The following is a 19911-nucleotide window of genomic DNA, read 5'->3' on the forward strand; positions in this document are numbered from 1 at the left end:
CCGCCAGAGTCTCCCTCCGGTCCGGATCCGCCAGAGTCTCCCTCCGGTCCGGATCCGCCAGAGTCTCCCTCCGGTCCGGATCCGCCAGAGTCTCCCTCCGGTCCGGATCCGCCAGAGTCTCCCTCCGGTCCGGATCCGCCAGAGTCTCCCTCCGGTCCGGATCCGCCAGAGTCTCCCTCCGGTCCGGATCCGCCACTCACTCCAATCCAGAGGCGCCCTCTAGTCCGTGGTCGGCGGTGAGGGTTCCCGCTCCAGAGACATTAAGTAAGTTTGACGAGTCAGAAGTGGAGCGGGGTCCACGTCCCGAGCCAGAACCGCCACCTCAGTCATGCCCACCCAGACCCTCCCATATAGGTTTAGGTGTGCGGCCGGGAGTCCGCATCTTTTGGGGGGGATACTGTCACGCCCAGACCTTAGTATTCTTTGTTTTCTTTATTATTTTGGTTAGGTCAGGGTGTGACATGGGTGATGCTTGTGTTTTTGACTGTGTAGGGTTTTTGTATGTTTATGGGGTTGTTAACCATCTAGGTGTTTATGTATGTCTATGGTTGCCTAGATTGGTTCTCAATTAGAGGCAGCTGTTTATCGTTCTCTGATTGGGAACCATATTTAGGCAGCCATCTTCTTTGGGTATTTCGTGGGTTATTTTCAATGGCTAGTTGCCTGTGTCTGCATTAGTATTATAGCTTCACGTTCGGTTTGTTGTTTTTGTATAGTTAAGTGCTCTTAGTCTTCATTAAAATCATGTATTCATATCACGCTGTGCCTTGGTCTCCTCTATTCAACGAACGTGACTGTGACATACAAAATATGTTATTCTATCATCTGAATGACAGAAATACTGAATCAATGATAATACATTTCAGTATATTTACAACCCAACAATTCAATACAAAGCAGATAGATCTTATAAACAGCTACAGTAATTCTATCATTACAACATATAATTTATTTAAGCTGTTACAGTAATACACACATGGTTAAATAGAATATATTTGTTGTATTTATCTGGTAAATTAAAATAACATACAAATCCTTCATGTACAAGGTGATATTGTCCCTCACAGAAAACACATGAGAAATGTAACGTGAAATCACATTTTCACATGTGCAGTTCCATGTCATGTTGTCATATTAACTTCAAATAAGATCACGTGATCACATGAAAACGTGTTTTTGGAATACTTCACATGTTCACTTGTAAGAATGAATGTTTTTTCTGTATTTGTGTGTTCGTGTGTGTGTGAGCATGCCTGCATGTGTGTGCTTGAGTGCATCCAGTATGTATAACCCATGTTCCCAGATTGCTCCTACTTCTCCTCTTATCTGGTGTGTCCCTCCATCTCCCTCAAGGACCTGTAACATATCACCACACAACGTTATTTATCCCTCCATCTCCCTCAAGGACCTGTAACATATCACCACACAACGTTATTTATCCCTCCATCTCCCTCAAGGACCTGTGACATATCACCACACAAAGTTATGTATCCCTCCATCTCCCTCAAGGACCTGTAACATATCACCACACAGTTATTTATCCCTCCATCTCCCTCAAGGACCTGTAACTTATCACCACACAGTTATTTATCCCTCCATCTCCCTCAAGGACCTGTAACATATCACCACACAGTTATTTATCCCTCCATCTCCCTCAAGGACCTGTAACTTATCACCACACAGTTATTTATCCCTCCATCTCCCTCAAGGACCTGTAACATATCACCACAACTTTTTAGTGCTTGCAGTCAAACAAAGTCCTACGAATAAAACATATACTGTCAATAGATACAGTATACTATGATATATGAGCATTAATTCCATAAAGGTGTAATAACCTGATAAACCATGTATTAGAAACGTGTCATTTTACTACAGCCTCTGCTGTTAAGCCTATGTTATGTTACTTTCATGTGCAAGCATCAAAGAAATTACATGTCAAACATTCCTTCCAACCAAAACATGCTGTAATGTCTCTGTCTTTTCAAAACAGCTCTTAACTAAAAGGGCATGATTATAATTGTAACATCATAGTGTGGAAATATATATTAAAATCATGTTTTGATTGCACTGGGCCTCTCAGAGACACAGTTTGTTGAATTCTTTGATGTACAGTCCACTCAATTATTTAGACATTTTATGTTCATGTAAACAGATTTGATTTAGCCAATGAGAAGCCTTGTTAAAGTTTTGGGACAATCGCGTAAACTCTGGGTTTGCTGTGGCAGAGGACTTTTGAGGCGCTCGAAGGGGTGATGCTGCTGGAAGACATGAGAACTGAGACGGACACTATAGTTGTTGAATTTCAAACTTTTACATTTGAAGAGATTCCATTTAGCAAAGAGTTGCTTAAGTTTACTTACCTGTTACATGTGTACAGATAGTCCTGTTAAGTATCTGTCGAATTTGCCCGAATTCGCCTATGGAGAATTTAGCCATGGTAGCTTAGCTTGTCAGGTCGGGAGCTGTTATGTTTCGAGAGACCTGAGGACTTCTTTGATGACGCTGGACATCTCTTCTGTTGCATGCAAGGCATTTACCGCCATGGATTATAGAAAGGCTTGGATTTATCGTTTCAGGGGGTATGCTACGGTACCGTGAGGAACACTGGGGGTTCCCATTCATCTACTGAATCATTTGGTTTCTATCGGAATTCATTGAGCTCCAATGCACCAACATTAGTTTGCAAGCTTGAACAGTTTGAGTGCACTCTCTATACCCTAGGGTTATATTTGTATTCCAATATTGTAATTGATTTGTAATATATTCACGTAAAATTGCATTCTGTATGGGTTTGTATTTTCTTTGAGTCATTCACAGTAATATACGCCTTTTTATCTATTAGTAATATCCCTAGCTTCTTGTTTTCCCTTCGATTGAGTCAGTATCATACAATTTGAAATACTGAGATGTACTTTAAACCATTATTCCCTTGCTGTTCTGTCCAAGTCTGTGGTGAGAGGGTTACATATAAGTATCATATTAGTATCTATAGCATCTTACCTGGGGTTGTGCCTGGCTTCAGTTGAGAATAGACTGAATCTGTCTCAGGTGGGGTTGTTGTTTCTGTAGGGAGTGAGGATAAAATACAGAGACATTCAATATGTGGTCAGAGGTGTGAGGTTCTGATATGGGGAATATGGAGGGAGGGATGTCCAGTCTTACCTCTCTTCTTCTTGGCTTTGGTCTTCTTTTGGAGGACAACCTCAGCATAGGTCACATTAACAGGTCCAGCTGCTGCTGACAATGGACATTTCCAGTCAACAAATTAAGGAATTATCTTATTTAATATTCTGCCTCTTCATCAAAACTCCCAAATGGTGAATTTAGTGACTAACTGCCAACTAGTAGAATGGGTCTTACTTGTGGCTTTCCCTGTCTTCACCTCAGAGTAGACTGGACTTTCTTTTGGATCAGCTGGCTTTTCTGAGGAAAATAAAACATTTATTGTAAATGTTTTAACTAATCATTGACACACTGCACATTATTCATTGAGGTCACAGATAGTCACCCTTCTTTTTATTGTCCAACATTTTGAGTTGAATCTGGGCGTACGTCACATGACTTGGTGGAGCAGCAGCATCTGAAACATACAGGTGATACACTAATATCTCTACTTAGTAACATGAAGAACAGCAGCAGTAACTCTATACCGTATTCATATTAAACACATGAACAACAGCAGTAACTCTATACTGTATTCATATTAAACACATGAAGAACAGCAGCAGTAACTCTATACTGTATTCATACTAAACACATGAACAGCAGCAGTAACTCTATACTGTATTCATACTAAACACATGAACAGCAGCAGTAACTCTATACTGTATTCATATTAAACACATGAACAACAGCAGCAGTAACTCTATACTGTATTCATATTAAACACATGAACAGCAGCAGTAACTCTATACTGTATTCATATTAAACACATGAAGAACAGCAGCAGTAACTCTATACTGTATTCATACTAAACACATGAACAGCAGCAGTAACTCTATACTGTATTCATATTAAACACATGAAGAACAGCAGCAGTAACTCTATACTGTATTCATATTAAACACATGAACAACAGCAGCAGTAACTCTATACTGTATTCATATTAAACACATGAACAGCAGCAGTAACTCTATACTGTATTCATAGTAAACACATGAACAGCAGCAGTAACTCTATACTGTATTCATAGTAAACACATGAACAGCAGCAGTAACTCTATACTGTATTCATATTAAACACATGAACAGCAGCAGTAACTCTATACTGTATTCATATTAAACACATGAACAACAGCAGTAACTCTATACTGTATTCATACTAAACACATGAACAGCAGCAGTAACTCTATACTGTATTCATATTAAACACATGAACAGCAGCAGTAACTCTATACTGTATTCATATTAAACACATGAAGAACAGCAGCAGTAACTCTATACTGTATTCATACTAAACACATGAACAGCAGCAGTAACTCTATACTGTATTCATAGTAAACACATGAACAGCAGCAGTAACTCTATACTGTATTCATAGTAAACACATGAACAGCAGCAGTAACTCTATACTGTATTCATATTAAACACATGAACAGCAGCAGTAACTCTATACTGTATTCATATTAAACACATGAAGAACAGCAGCAGTAACTCTATACTGTATTCATACTAAACACATGAACAGCAGCAGTAACTCTATACTGTATTCATATAAACACATGAACAGCAGCAGTAACTCTATACTGTATTCATAGTAAACACATGAACAGCAGCAGTAACTCTATACTGTATTCATATTAAACACATGAACAGCAGCAGTAACTCTATACTGTATTCATATTAAACACACGAAGAACAGCAGTAACTCTATACTGTATTCATACTAAACACATGAACAGCAGCAGTAACTCTATACTGTATTCATATTAAACACATGAACAGCAGCAGTAACTCTATACTGTATTCATATTAAACACATGAAGAACAGCAGCAGTAACTCTATACTGTATTCATACTAAACACATGAACAGCAGCAGTAACTCTATACTGTATTCATATTAAACACATGAACAGCAGCAGTAACTCTATACTGTATTCATACTAAACACATGAACAGCAGCAGTAACTCTATACTGTATTCATACTAAACACATGAACAGCAGCAGTAACTCTATACTGTATTCATATTAAACACATGAACAACAGCAGTAACTCTATACTGTATTCATACTAAACACATGAACAGCAGCAGTAACTCTATACTGTATTCATACTAAACACATGAACAGCAGCAGTAACTCTATACTGTATTCATACTAAACACATGAACAGCAGCAGTAACTCTATACTGTATTCATATTAAACACATGAACAGCAGCAGTAACTCTATACTGTATTCATATTAAACACATGAAGAACAGCAGCAGTAACTCTATACTGTATTCATATTAAACACATGAAGAACAGCAGCAGTAACTCTATACTGTATTCATATTAAACACATGAAGAACAGCAGTAACTCTATACCGTATTCATATTAAACACATGAAGAACAGCAGCAGTAACTCTATACCGTATTCATATTAAACACATGAAGAACAGCAGCAGTAACTCTATACTGTATTCATACTAAACACATGAAGAACAGCAGCAGTAACTCTATACTGTATTCATACTAAACACATGAACAGCAGCAGTAACTCTATACTGTATTCATATTAAACACATGAAGAACAGCAGCAGTAACTCTATACTGTATTCATATTAAACACATGAAGAACAGCAGCAGTAACTCTATACTGTATTCATATTAAACACATGAAGAACAGCAGCAGTAACTCTATACTGTATTCATACTAAACACATGAACAGCAGCAGTAACTCTATACTGTATTCATATTAAACACATGAACAACAGCAGTAACTCTATACTGTATTCATACTAAACACATGAAGAACAGCAGCAGTAACTCTATACTGTATTCATATTAAACACATGAACAGCAGCAGTAACTCTATACTGTATTCATACTAAACACATGAACAGCAGCAGTAACTCTATACTGTATTCATATTAAACACATGAACAGCAGCAGTAACTCTATACTGTATTCATACTAAACACATGAACAGCAGCAGTAACTCTATACTGTATTCATACTAAACACATGAACAGCAGCAGTAACTCTATACTGTATTCATACTAAACACATGAACAGCAGCAGTAACTCTATACTGTATTCATATTAAACACATGAACAGCAGCAGTAACTCTATACTGTATTCATACTAAACACATGAACAGCAGCAGTAACTCTATACTGTATTCATACTAAACACATGAAGAACAGCAGCAGTAACTCTATACTGTATTCATATTAAACACATGAAGAACAGCAGCAGTAACTCTATACTGTATTCATATTAAACACATGAAGAACAGCAGCAGTAACTCTATACTGTATTCATATTAAACACATGAAGAACAGCAGCAGTAACTCTATACTGTATTCATATTAAACACATGAAGAACAGCAGCAGTAACTCTATACTGTATTCATATTAAACACATGAAGAACAGCAGCAGTAACTCTATACTGTATTCATATTAAACACATGAACAGCAGCAGTAACTCTATACTGTATTCATATTAAACACATGAACAGCAGCAGTAACTCTATACTGTATTCATATTAAACACATGAAGAACAGCAGCAGTAACTCTATACTGTATTCATACTAAACACATGAACAGCAGCAGCAGTAACTCTATACTGTATTCATACTAAACACATGAACAGCAGCAGCAGTAACTCTATACTGTATTCATATTAAACACATGAAGAACAGCAGCAGTAACTCTATACTGTATTCATATTAAACACATGAACAGCAGCAGTAACTCTATACTGTATTCATATTAAACACATGAACAGCAGCAGCAGTAACTCTATACTGTATTCATACTAAACACATGAACAGCAGCAGCAGTAACTCTATACTGTATTCATACTAAACACATGAACAGCAGCAGCAGTAACTCTATACTGTATTCATATTAAACACATGAAGAACAGCAGCAGTAACTCTATACTGTATTCATATTAAACACATGAACAGCAGCAGCAGTAACTCTATACTGTATTCATATTAAACACATGAAGAACAGCAGCAGTAACTCTATACTGTATTCATACTAAACACATGAAGAACAGCAGCAGTAACTCTATACTGTATTCATATTAAACACATGAAGAACAGCAGCAGTAACTCTATACTGTATTCATATTAAACACATGAACAGCAGCAGTAACTCTATACTGTATTCATATTAAACACATGAAGAACAGCAGCAGTAACTCTATACTGTATTCATATTAAACACATGAAGAACAGCAGCAGTAACTCTATACTGTATTCATACTAAACACATGAACAGCAGCAGTAACTCTATACTGTATTCATACTAAACACATGAACAGCAGCAGTAACTCTATACTGTATTCATATTAAACACATGAACAGCAGCAGTAACTCTATACTGTATTCATATTAAACACATGAAGAACAGCAGCAGTAACTCTATACCGTATTCATATTAAACACATGAAGAACAGCAGCAGTAACTCTATACCGTATTCATATTAAACACATGAAGAACAGCAGCAGCAACTCTATACCGTATTCATATTAAACACATGAACAACAGCAGTAACTCTATACTGTATTCATACTAAACACATGAAGAACAGCAGCAGTAACTCTATACTGTATTCATATTAAACACATGAACAGCAGCAGTAACTCTATACTGTATTCATACTAAACACATGAACAGCAGCAGTAACTCTATACTGTATTCATATTAAACACATGAACAACAGCAGCAGTAACTCTATACTGTATTCATATTAAACACATGAAGAACAGCAGCAGTAACTCTATACTGTATTCATACTAAACACATGAACAGCAGCAGTAACTCTATACTGTATTCATATTAAACACATGAACAACAGCAGTAACTCTATACTGTATTCATACTAAACACATGAAGAACAGCAGCAGTAACTCTATACTGTATTCATATTAAACACATGAACAGCAGCAGTAACTCTATACTGTATTCATACTAAACACATGAACAGCAGCAGTAACTCTATACTGTATTCATATTAAACACATGAACAGCAGCAGCAACTCTATACTGTATTCATATTAAACACATGAACAGCAGCAGTAACTCTATACTGTATTCATACTAAACACATGAACAGCAGCAGTAACTCTATACTGTATTCATACTAAACACATGAACAACAGCAGTAACTCTATACTGTATTCATATTAAACACATGAACAGCAGCAGTAACTCTATACTGTATTCATACTAAACACATGAACAGCAGCAGTAACTCTATACTGTATTCATACTAAACACATGAACAGCAGCAGTAACTCTATACTGTATTCATACTAAACACATGAACAGCAGCAGTAACTCTATACTGTATTCATACTAAACACATGAACAGCAGCAGTAACTCTATACTGTATTCATACTAAACACATGAACAGCAGCAGTAACTCTATACTGTATTCATACTAAACACATGAACAGCAGCAGTAACTCTATACTGTATTCATACTAAACACATGAACAGCAGCAGTAACTCTATACTGTATTCATATTAAACACATGAACAGCAGCAGTAACTCTATACTGTATTCATACTAAACACATGAACAGCAGCAGTAACTCTATACTGTATTCATACTAAACACATGAACAGCAGCAGTAACTCTATACTGTATTCATACTAAACACATGAACAGCAGCAGTAACTCTATACTGTATTCATACTAAACACATGAACAGCAGCAGTAACTCTATACTGTATTCATACTAAACACATGAACAGCAGCAGTAACTCTATACTGTATTCATACTAAACACATGAACAACAGCAGTAACTCTATACTGTATTCATATTAAACACATGAACAGCAGCAGTAACTCTATACTGTATTCATACTAAACACATGAACAGCAGCAGTAACTCTATACTGTATTCATACTAAACACATGAACAGCAGCAGTAACTCTATACTGTATTCATACTAAACACATGAACAGCAGCAGTAACTCTATACTGTATTCATACTAAACACATGAACAGCAGCAGTAACTCTATACTGTATTCATACTAAACACATGAAGAACAGCAGCAGTAACTCTATACTGTATTCATACTAAACACATGAAGAACAGCAGCAGTAACTCTATACTGTATTCATACTAAACACATGAAGAACAGCAGCAGTAACTCTATACTGTATTCATATTAAACACATGAAGAACAGCAGCAGTAACTCTATACTGTATTCATACTAAACACATGAAGAACAGCAGCAGTAACTCTATACTGTATTCATATTAAACACATGAAGAACAGCAGCAGTAACTCTATACTGTATTCATATTAAACACATGAAGAACAGCAGCAGTAACTCTATACTGTATTCATATTAAACACATGAAGAACAGCAGCAGTAACTCTATACTGTATTCATATTAAACACATGAAGAACAGCAGCAGTAACTCTATACTGTATTCATACTAAACACATGAAGAACAGCAGCAGTAACTCTATACTGTATTCATATTAAACACATGAAGAACAGCAGCAGTAACTCTATACTGTATTCATATTAAACACATGAAGAACAGCAGCAGTAACTCTATACTGTATTCATATTAAACACATGAAGAACAGCAGCAGTAACTCTATACTGTATTCATATTAAACACATGAAGAACAGCAGCAGTAACTCTATACTGTATTCATATTAAACACATGAAGAACAGCAGCAGTAACTCTATACTGTATTCATATTAAACACATGAAGAACAGCAGCAGTAACTCTATACTGTATTCATATTAAACACATGAACAGCAGCAGTAACTCTATACTGTATTCATATTAAACACATGAACAGCAGCAGCAGTAACTCTATACTGTATTCATACTAAACACATGAACAGCAGCAGCAGTAACTCTATACTGTATTCATACTAAACACATGAACAGCAGCAGCAGTAACTCTATACTGTATTCATATTAAACACATGAAGAACAGCAGCAGTAACTCTATACTGTATTCATATTAAACACATGAACAGCAGCAGTAACTCTATACTGTATTCATATTAAACACATGAACAGCAGCAGCAGTAACTCTATACTGTATTCATATTAAACACATGAAGAACAGCAGCAGTAACTCTATACTGTATTCATATTAAACACATGAACAGCAGCAGCAGTAACTCTATACTGTATTCATACTAAACACATGAACAGCAGCAGCAGTAACTCTATACTGTATTCATATTAAACACATGAACAACAGCAGCAGTAACTCTATACTGTATTCATATTAAACACATGAACAGCAGCAGCAGTAACTCTATACTGTAGTCATATTAAACACATGAAGAACAGCAGCAGTAACTCTATACTGTAGTCATATTAAACACATGAACAGCAGCAGTAACTCTATACTGTATTCATATTAAACACATGAACAGCAGCAGTAACTCTATACTGTATTCATATTAAACACATGAAGAACAGCAGCAGTAACTCTATACTGTATTCATATTAAACACATGAACAGCAGCAGTAACTCTATACTGTATTCATATTAAACACATGAACAGCAGCAGTAACTCTATACTGTATTCATATTAAACACATGAACAGCAGCAGTAACTCTATACTGTATTCATACTAAACACATGAACAGCAGCAGTAACTCTATACTGTATTCATATTAAACACATGAACAGCAGCAGTAACTCTATACTGTATTCATACTAAACACATGAACAGCAGCAGTAACTCTATACTGTATTCATACTAAACACATGAACAGCAGCAGTAACTCTATACTGTATTCATACTAAACACATGAACAGCAGCAGTAACTCTATACTGTATTCATATTAAACACACGAAGAACAGCAGCAGTAACTCTATACTGTATTCATATTAAACACATGAAGAACAGCAGCAGTAATTCTATACTGTATTCATACTAAACACATGAACAGCAGCAGCAGTAACTCTATACTGTATTCATACTAAACACATGAACAGCAGCAGCAGTAACTCTATACTGTATTCATATTAAACACATGAAGAACAGCAGCAGTAACTCTATACTGTATTCATATTAAACACATGAACAGCAGCAGCAGTAACTCTATACCGTATTCATATTAAACACATGAACAGCAGCAGCAGTAACTCTATACTGTATTCATATTAAACACATGAACAGCAGCAGTAACTCTATACTGTATTCATATTAAACACATGAACAGCAGCAGCAGTAACTCTATACCGTATTCATATTAAACACATGAACAGCAGCAGTAACTCTATACTGTATTCATATTAAACACATGAACAGCAGCAGCAGTAACTCTATACTGTATTCATATTAAACACATGAACAGCAGCAGCAGTAACTCTATACCGTATTCATATTAAACACATGAACAGCAGCAGTAACTCTATACTGTATTCATATTAAACACATGAACAGCAGCAGAAGTAACTCTATACTGTATTCATATTAAACACATGAACAGCAGCAGTAACTCTATACTGTATTCATATTAAACACATGAACAGCAGCAGCAGTAACTCTATACCGTATTCATATTAAACACATGAACAGCAGCAGCAGTAACTCTATACTGTATTCATATTAAACACATGAACAGCAGCAGTAACTCTATACTGTATTCATATTAAACACATGAAGAACAGCAGGACTAACTCTATCCTGTATTCATACTAAACATAACACAGTATACAGTACCATTATTATAGTTGTCTGAGGGATTGATCATATCATAGACATGACCACCACCTGTTGGTCAAAGAAGAGAGAGACAGTTTAGTTTGGTTGGTTCTCCCTCAGGGACAGAGAGTACAGTAACATGTTGTTTTATAAAGGGGATGTTGATGAGTCAGTGTATGAGGTTACAGAGAGGGGTAAAGTCTGGGCTGAGAAACTGACCATGCTGCAGACATGTATACCCAGCATCAGGAGCCTGACCCTGGGTAGATCCTTGGTCCTGTTGGGGGTCCTGGTTGGTACACTGGGTCTTGGGGTGCCTAGAGGGAGAGAGATACTCATGAAGAACTAAGACGATATGTTACTGAATAATCATAGTTGAGAGACAGGTGTACTTACAAGAATATTCTGTTAAAACAGGAACCTGTAATGAGAAATGTAAACTATTATATCAGGTCATTTTTGTATTGAACTATTGTATTTAAACATTTTTCTAACTAAACATGAACTACAGAGTTAAATGATGAATAATAAAATCTCACCTTTGGCGTTTTTAAATCTCCACAGCAGGACGAGGAGAATGACCAGTAGAACACCAGCAACAACCAGACCCACAACCACTCCTACTAGGACTGGTGTAGAGGATCCAGGAGCTACGACTGGAGAGAGAACAGCACAACACCACCAGACTCTGAGAGAGGTAATATAGGAGTATAGACCGGCCTGTATCTTCTGATCATTTAGTTGAGAGGTTATATTTTCTATGGGATTGCAAATCCAAACGTTTTTTAACTTCAACACTAAAATCACTATCACACAGATGATGAAAAGGTAACTTGTGATCAGAATAGTTTTCTCACCTCTTACTGTCATCCAGCTCTCTGGTGATTCTCCCTTGTCAGGGTATTTGCATGTGTAGAATCCTTCATCGGACTTGGATACTGTAGGGATGGTCATCTCTCCTGTGGTCTCATTCTTGATGAGTATTCCATCTTTGTAGAAATCAGCCTTGATGTTTGAGCTGGTTGTCCAGTATTTGCAGCGCAGAGTCACAGAGTCTTCTTCAGTCAGGGGATGGACAGGGCTCTCCAGGATCACATCACCAGCTGTTTAACATAATATATAAATAATACTGTAAATCTGCATACTGGAGTCATCACCCTCAAAATATTATGATCTTGTATTTTATAAGAGATGCAATTCGGTTACAGAATTGAAGATCCTATTATCATGAAATGTTGTTTTTGTGTGTGAATGTTGTACAATAGACGTACCATCCACTGTGATGTTGACAGCATTACTGTACTCTCCTGATCCAGACTCACACCAGTACACTCCACTGTCCCCTGTGTCTGAGTAACTGATGGTACATGTGGACCCTGTTATTGATCCCCAGTGAGAGACACACCCTGACTCTACTCCTCTCTCTGTGTATCTCATCAGTCTCCATCCAGTAGAGTTCCCCTTCAGCTCACAGCTCAGTGAGAGAGACTTTGATCTAAAGTGTTGAGTTGTGTTGGGACTTATTCTGAGAGACACTGAAGGCTGCAGATCTGAAACAATGAGAGACAGAGTCAAACCTTTAGTAAAATAATAGATATTATGCACGAGGGAGACTTAAATATGTTTCAATGCATTTAGTTACCTCCTGACCAGAGAAACTGAGGTTCACTGTAGAGTGTGTAATAGACTGGGTCTCCTCTCCCAGCTCTACACACATATCTTCCTGTGTGAGTAGGACCAGCAGGGATCAGAGTGTAGGAGTCTTCACTAGTCACATTGTCAGATAGGGGCTGTAGAGAGTAAGACTTGTCTGATAGGGAGAGTAACCCAGCTCTGTAGGGAACAGTCCTGTACCAGGAGAACCTCCAGCCTGTAGACGTCTTGTCAACTTCACAGCTCAGAGTCACTGAGTCTCCAGGGTTCAGCCACCGAGGAGAGATACTCAGGACAGGTTGGGGTTGATCTGTTATGAAGGGAAGGCAGGATTCAAACTTTTAATCTTAAACATATTCGAGCAACCATCATGACTTGTATAAGCTTAAATAGACTTACCAGACACATTCAGTTGTACAGCATCACTGGTCTTGGAGAACTTGTCTCCCTTTACACCCTCACAGGTATATGATCCACTGTTAGACCAGTAGACAGGACTGATTCTGTACTCAGGCTTTGTGTTAAAGGAGATCACTAACTGACTATTCTTATACCATCTGTAGTTCCAGTCAGAGTCTCCTCCTCCCTGTATGTCACATCTCATAGTAACAGTCTCTCTAATGAATATCTGGGTCCAGTTGGGTTGGAGGGTCAGAACAGCAACAGGTCTCTCTGCACAGACACAACACAGACAACTAACTGAATAAACAATTGCTCAATTTTAAATGTGTGCATTTATCAATAGGACTACTCATGAATATAGCTTCAAGTTACCTACAGTTGTTGGGATATAGTCAGCAGACAAAATATTATACCATAGTTTTTATCAATGTAAAATAGCATCTTATTTATCATAAAACTGTTTTAGACTCACCAGTAACATGTATCTGGAATGGGTCACTGTACAGGGTGTAGTAGACTGGGTCTCCTCTCCCAGCTCTGCACCAGTACTGTCCTCCATCAGAGACACTGACCCTGCTGAGTGTGTAGGAGTATCCAGAGGTTGTGGTTTCTGGTGTAGAGTCTAGTCTGTGTCTGTACCAGTAAAACTTCCATCCAGGAGACTCTGCAGTACAGCTCAGTGTCACTCTGTCTCCTGTGAATACGTCCTCTTTGTCTGAAGTCAGTGATGTCGACGGCTGATAATCTGTTGGTATTTCAATAGGTTTGAGTGGAAAGATCCAGTGTCCTGATACACACTACGACAAGTTAGTGATGGGGCATCATTAGTGAACTCACCAGTGACTCTGACGGGGAGGAAAACACTGACTTGAGACCACTGAGGCCGACCTGTCCTTACCCCAGCACATCTGTACTGACCAGCCTGGTTAGACAGAGTGGTGATGGTTTTAACAGTCGTACTGGAATGGAGGTTGTTGCCTATATACCAGATGTACGTCCAGTCTGTGTAGTCTGAAATGTCACACTGCATGCTGACTGTCTCTCCAGAGTGAAGGAGACCCTGAGGAGAGATACTCACTGAGGCCGTGGGCAGAGCTGGAGAAACACATTAAGACATATGTAGTCAGAGAACCAGACTTTCCAAGTGAGGATCTTACTTCTGTAGGTAATACAGTAACTAAATATTAACACACTGACCATGTCTATTTGATTGACTCAATATAAATAGTGTTGGACACACAAGAGAGACACAACAAAGTAACTCACCAGACACAGTGAGGGTAATAAAGTTACTTGATTGTGAAGATGTGGGTCTGGATCTTCTCTCTCCCTGACACCAGTAGAGACCCTGGTCAGACTCAGCAGCTCTACTGATGGTGAGGGTGTCTCCTGTTATAGTGCGTCTTTCAGACTGGGATGCTACATAATCATTCCTGTCTTTGTACCACTTATAGCTCCAGCTACTGTCAGACTCTACTGAACACGTCAGAGTAACTGTCTCTCCAGAGTAGAGACCCTGAGGAGTGATTCTCAATGTGGCTCTGGGCTGAGCTGTGGAAACACAAACAAAATATATCCAATACACACTGAGTGTACAAAACATTCAGAACTTTCCATGACATAGACTGACCAGGTAAATCAGGTATATCCTTTCATGTCACCTGTTAAATCCACTTCAATCAGTGTAGATGAAGGGGAGGAGACAAGTTAAAGAAGGATTCTAAAGCCTCCAGACAATTGAGACATGGATTGTGTATGGGTGCCATTCAGAGGGTGAATGGACAAGACAAAAGATTGAAGTGCCTTTGAGAGGGGTATGGTAGCAGGTGCCAGGTGCACCAGTTTGCGTCAAGAACTTAAACGCTCCTGGGTTTTTCACGCTCAACAGATTCACTTGTGCATCAAGAATTGTCCACCATCCTAAGGACATCCAGCCAACTTGACACATCTGTGGGAAGCATTGGAATCAACATGGGACAGCATCCCTGTGGAACGCTTTTGACACCTTGTAGAGTCCATGTCCCGATGAATTGAGACTCTTTCGAGGGCAGAAAGTGGACGGTTGCAACTCAATATTAGTAAGGTGTTCTTAAAGTTTTGTACACTAAGTGTAAATTATTCTAAATACCCATGTAGATGGTATTTGCTGATTTCTTTTGATTTTCCAATGATGTTAAGCAAAGAGGCAATGAGTTTGAAGGTAGGCCTTGAAATACATTCACAGGTACAGCCCCAATCGAATCAAATGATGTCAATTAGCCTATCAGAAGCTTCTAAAGCCATGGCATCATTTTCTGGAATTTTCCAAGCTGTTTAATTAAAGGCACAGTCAACTTAGTGTATGTAAACTTCTGAAACCACTGGAATTATGATACAGTGAATTACAAGTGAAATAATCTGTCTTTTAACAATTGTTGGAAAAATGACTTGTGTCATTCACAAAGTAGATGTCCTAACCGACTTGCCAAAGCTATAGATAGTTAACAATAAATTTGTGGAGTGGTTGAAAGACAAGTGTTAATGACTCCAACCTAAGTGTCTGTAAACTTCTAAATTCAAATGTATAACCAGGACTGATTCTGTACTCTGACGTTTTAGTAGTAGACTAACTTCCTGTTGTTATGCCACTCATACTGCCAGTCAGAGTCTCCTCCCCCATGTATGTCACATCTCAGTGTGATAGTATCTCCTCTGAATATCTGGGTGCAGTTGGGTTGGAGGGTCAGAACAGCTACATGTCTCTGCACAGACACACAGACAACTAACTGAATAAACAGTTGCACGGAAGGTGTTCTTAATGTTTTGTTCACTCAGTGTATATTGTGCAAATAAATACTTCCAGCTCTTACCACATTCTTTACATTTTATCTCAGACATAAACATCCATGGATAAAAATGTAAATAAAGAGCTTCAGTATAACAATACATCCACTACTTGAATATTGAAATAGGGAAGGCCAACATATTAAGTGGGGCTCCAGTCCACAAAGTAATAAGTATGCTAGTATTACAGTAAATGGTTGAAATGACTGAATAGCATCTCACTATCAACTCATGTGCAGAGTTATTCACTGATATTAAAGGAGAAGTTTGCATTTTTACAACAAAATGTCAATTTTTAAATGTAAATACCATACCATGTTATAGAACAGTTCAGACACCTTTTTGTCATTTAAAACTTATCCTAAACAGCAAATCACTTCCTCATCCTCCTTAAGGGGAACCCCAAAAAACACGAACAGTCTCTAAAATCACCCAAACACGTCATTTTAGAAACGGTAAAGCTCTCAGTTTAATGATGCAGGTATTTTAATGTTGTATGCATGAAATTGTGTCGTTCTGAACTTTATCCTCAATATTATATTCCGTTTTGCGCGATTCGAGACGTTTTCCTTATCAAACTCTTCCATTCTCCATGTAGCCTACTGCTACAGGTAACTGTCAAGATAAAGGAAACACCAACATAAAGTGTCTTAATAGGGTGTTGGGGCACCACAATCCATCACAACAGCTTCAATGAGTCTTGGCACAGAATCTACAAGTGTCTGCAACTTCCTGTGTGGAAGTTGCATTCATTCATGTCATTATGACAGCAAAGTCAGATCATGAGAGCTCTCATTCCAATCAGGACATTCATGCTCCATGAGATTATGGTGAGATGCATTTCAGAATGGTGAGATGCTGTCAGAATGGTCAGATGCTTTTCAGACTGGTGAGATGCATTTCAGAATGGTGAGATGCATTTCAGAATGGTGAGATGCTGTCAGAATGGTCAGATGCTTTTCAGACTGGTGAGATGCATTTCAGAATGGTGAGATGCTGTCAGAATGGTCAGATGCTTTTCAGAATGGTGAGATGCTGTCAGAATGGTCAGATGCTTTTCAGAATGGTGTGATGCTTTTCAGAATGGTGAGATGCTGTCAGACTGGTTAGATGCTGTTAGACTGGTTAGATGCTGTTAGACTGCCCTTATGGAAAAACCACATGATTTCAGATGTGGTTATGGAACACTTCACATGTGATGATATTTCACATTAAGTTTCACATGTGGATTTTCACATGTTATTACATAACTTTTTTAATACATTTTCACATGACAAAATTGCAAAAAAAATTAAACTTAAAGGAATGGTTCACTCATTTTGAATGTTAAATTGTTTTTGTGCATTTCTAAATGATGTTCTATCGATTCCCTGAGTCCTGTCATGTTTTCATGTGTATCTGAGTTGTTGGGGTTCAAGCAGGCAGACATATGGCTGGTATGACGCATCATACTGTCTCCAATACAGATTTTAGTCTACCTACATAAACACAACCATCATAACACAATTACCTATCAGTCAAATAAAACATGTACATAAACTATGTTTCCTACTTCTTTACAGATCATACATACACAACTGAATCCCCTTTTCTCGTAACATTAATGAACGTGAGGAAGGAAAAGCAGAGACAAAGATGATGAAACATAAAGAGATGGAGGTTTGATCAAATAAATGAATATCTACCATCATCTTCATCACAGTGTCCACAGTAGATGAGGATACTCAGCACTTCAACAAAGACAAAGTCATTACAATACAGTAGTAATACAGTAGTGTATAGTAATATAATAGTAATATTAACATTAGTGCATTGTGCTCATAGACAAACACACAAACACTAATACGTTCTTACTTACAGAGCAGCACACAGAGCATTGTGTTCTCCATTCTGTCCCACTGACAAGTGACCTTCTCTACAACTACAGTTCTTCTGACAAACCCCTCTACTTCCTATATGACAGACTGTTTAGATCACACCTCTTCACCGTCACACAGAAAAACAGAAAATTATTGAGAACCGTACAAAGGCTGTAAGAAAAAAGAGTAGCGGTTGATGGCGTGTTAATTTTCTGACCAACTTCTTCTTATAGTTTGCTACATGACCTCACACTGGTTCCTTCCTCTTTATTGAAGGAAAGGAGGATGGAATGAGAATAGAGGTCTGAGATTAGATCAGTTTGGTATCAGAATGTGCAGATGTTAGTTCATTTTTACAACCACCATGCACAGATAGATGCCTCCCCTCAAACCTAAGCTATGGTGACTACTGGTATCCCAGCTAGCCTCAGCTTCAGCTATCCACTCCATAAACACATGGAGAGCAAGACTTGTCTGATAGGGAGGGTAACCCAGCTCTGTAGGGAACAGTCCTGTACCAGGAGAACCTCCAGTCTGTAGACGTCTTGTCAACCTCACAGCTCAGAGTCACTGAGTCTCCAGGGTTCAGCCACTGAGGAGAGATACTCAGGACAGGTTGTGGTTGATTTGTGATTAGACAGAGGACTGGTTAAAAACTTTCAATCTAAGAAATTATTCTAGTTGCCCATGGAGTTGTTTGCATGATTAGATAGACTTACCAGACACAGTCAGTTGTACAACATCACTGGTCTTGGAGAACTTGTTTCCCTTTACACCCTCACAGGTATATGATCCACTGTTAGACCAGTAGACAGGACTGATTCTGTACTCAGGCTTTGTGTTAAAGGTGATCACTAACTGACTATTATTATACCATCTGTAGTTCCAGTCAGAGTCTCCTCCTCCCTGTATGTCACTCACTGTAGCTTTGGAAAGAGCTGTGAGAGAGGAGAAGCAACTTAATCAGATGATTTGAACATTATTTGATACACATCATGTTGATTCATTTCCAACAGTTTAGCTGTTGTAGAGTTTTGATAAAAGTACATTTTAGGTGTACAACAGCTGCAGCCAAATATATTGGCACCCTTGCACTTTTCTTAAATAATTCCCTATTTCTTCTAAAAATAAGTTGATATTTACTGTCAGTATAGCGGGGCAGGGCTGAAATATAGATTTGCAGATTAGACACATGCTATACATTTCTTACGCTGGATACAAGTAGCTCTTTCAAAGGACTCTTTAAAGAAACGTTTTAACGGGAATTACTCATGTTCAGTTAGTGAACCATT

At 38.0% G+C, this 19911-nt stretch overlaps 1 protein-coding gene across 3 annotated transcripts; it reads right to left on the reverse strand.

The window, feature by feature from the left end:
- Nucleotides 1-926: 926 nt before the first annotated feature.
- LOC124008804 (B-cell receptor CD22-like) lies at nt 927-18736 on the reverse strand. 3 transcript variants are annotated; one of them, XM_046320370.1, is made up of 18 exons: nt 18619-18735; nt 18446-18490; nt 15204-15488; nt 14775-15032; nt 14410-14682; nt 13935-14207; nt 13525-13845; nt 13154-13432; nt 12740-12985; nt 12422-12538; nt 12279-12303; nt 12102-12199; nt 11901-11951; nt 3512-3583; nt 3364-3426; nt 3166-3240; nt 3004-3066; nt 927-1356 (listed from the first exon to the last, which is right to left on the reverse strand). In XM_046320370.1, the coding sequence occupies exons 1-18, from the start codon at nt 18647-18649 to the stop codon at nt 1349-1351; spliced, it is 2583 nt and encodes an 860-aa protein (XP_046176326.1). In that variant the 5' UTR covers nt 18650-18735; the 3' UTR covers nt 927-1348. The 3 variants fall into 3 exon arrangements, with proteins under 3 accessions (XP_046176326.1, XP_046176328.1, XP_046176327.1); XM_046320372.1 differs by having other exon boundaries at nt 3166-3237; nt 18619-18733; XM_046320371.1 differs by lacking the exon at nt 927-1356 and adding an exon at nt 1402-1712 and having other exon boundaries at nt 18619-18736.
- Nucleotides 18737-19911: the final 1175 nt, after the last annotated feature.

The sequence above is a fragment of the Oncorhynchus gorbuscha genome, linkage group LG21 (assembly GCF_021184085.1).
Source record: "Oncorhynchus gorbuscha isolate QuinsamMale2020 ecotype Even-year linkage group LG21, OgorEven_v1.0, whole genome shotgun sequence".
In the NCBI taxonomy this organism is placed as follows: Eukaryota; Metazoa; Chordata; class Actinopteri; order Salmoniformes; family Salmonidae; genus Oncorhynchus; species Oncorhynchus gorbuscha.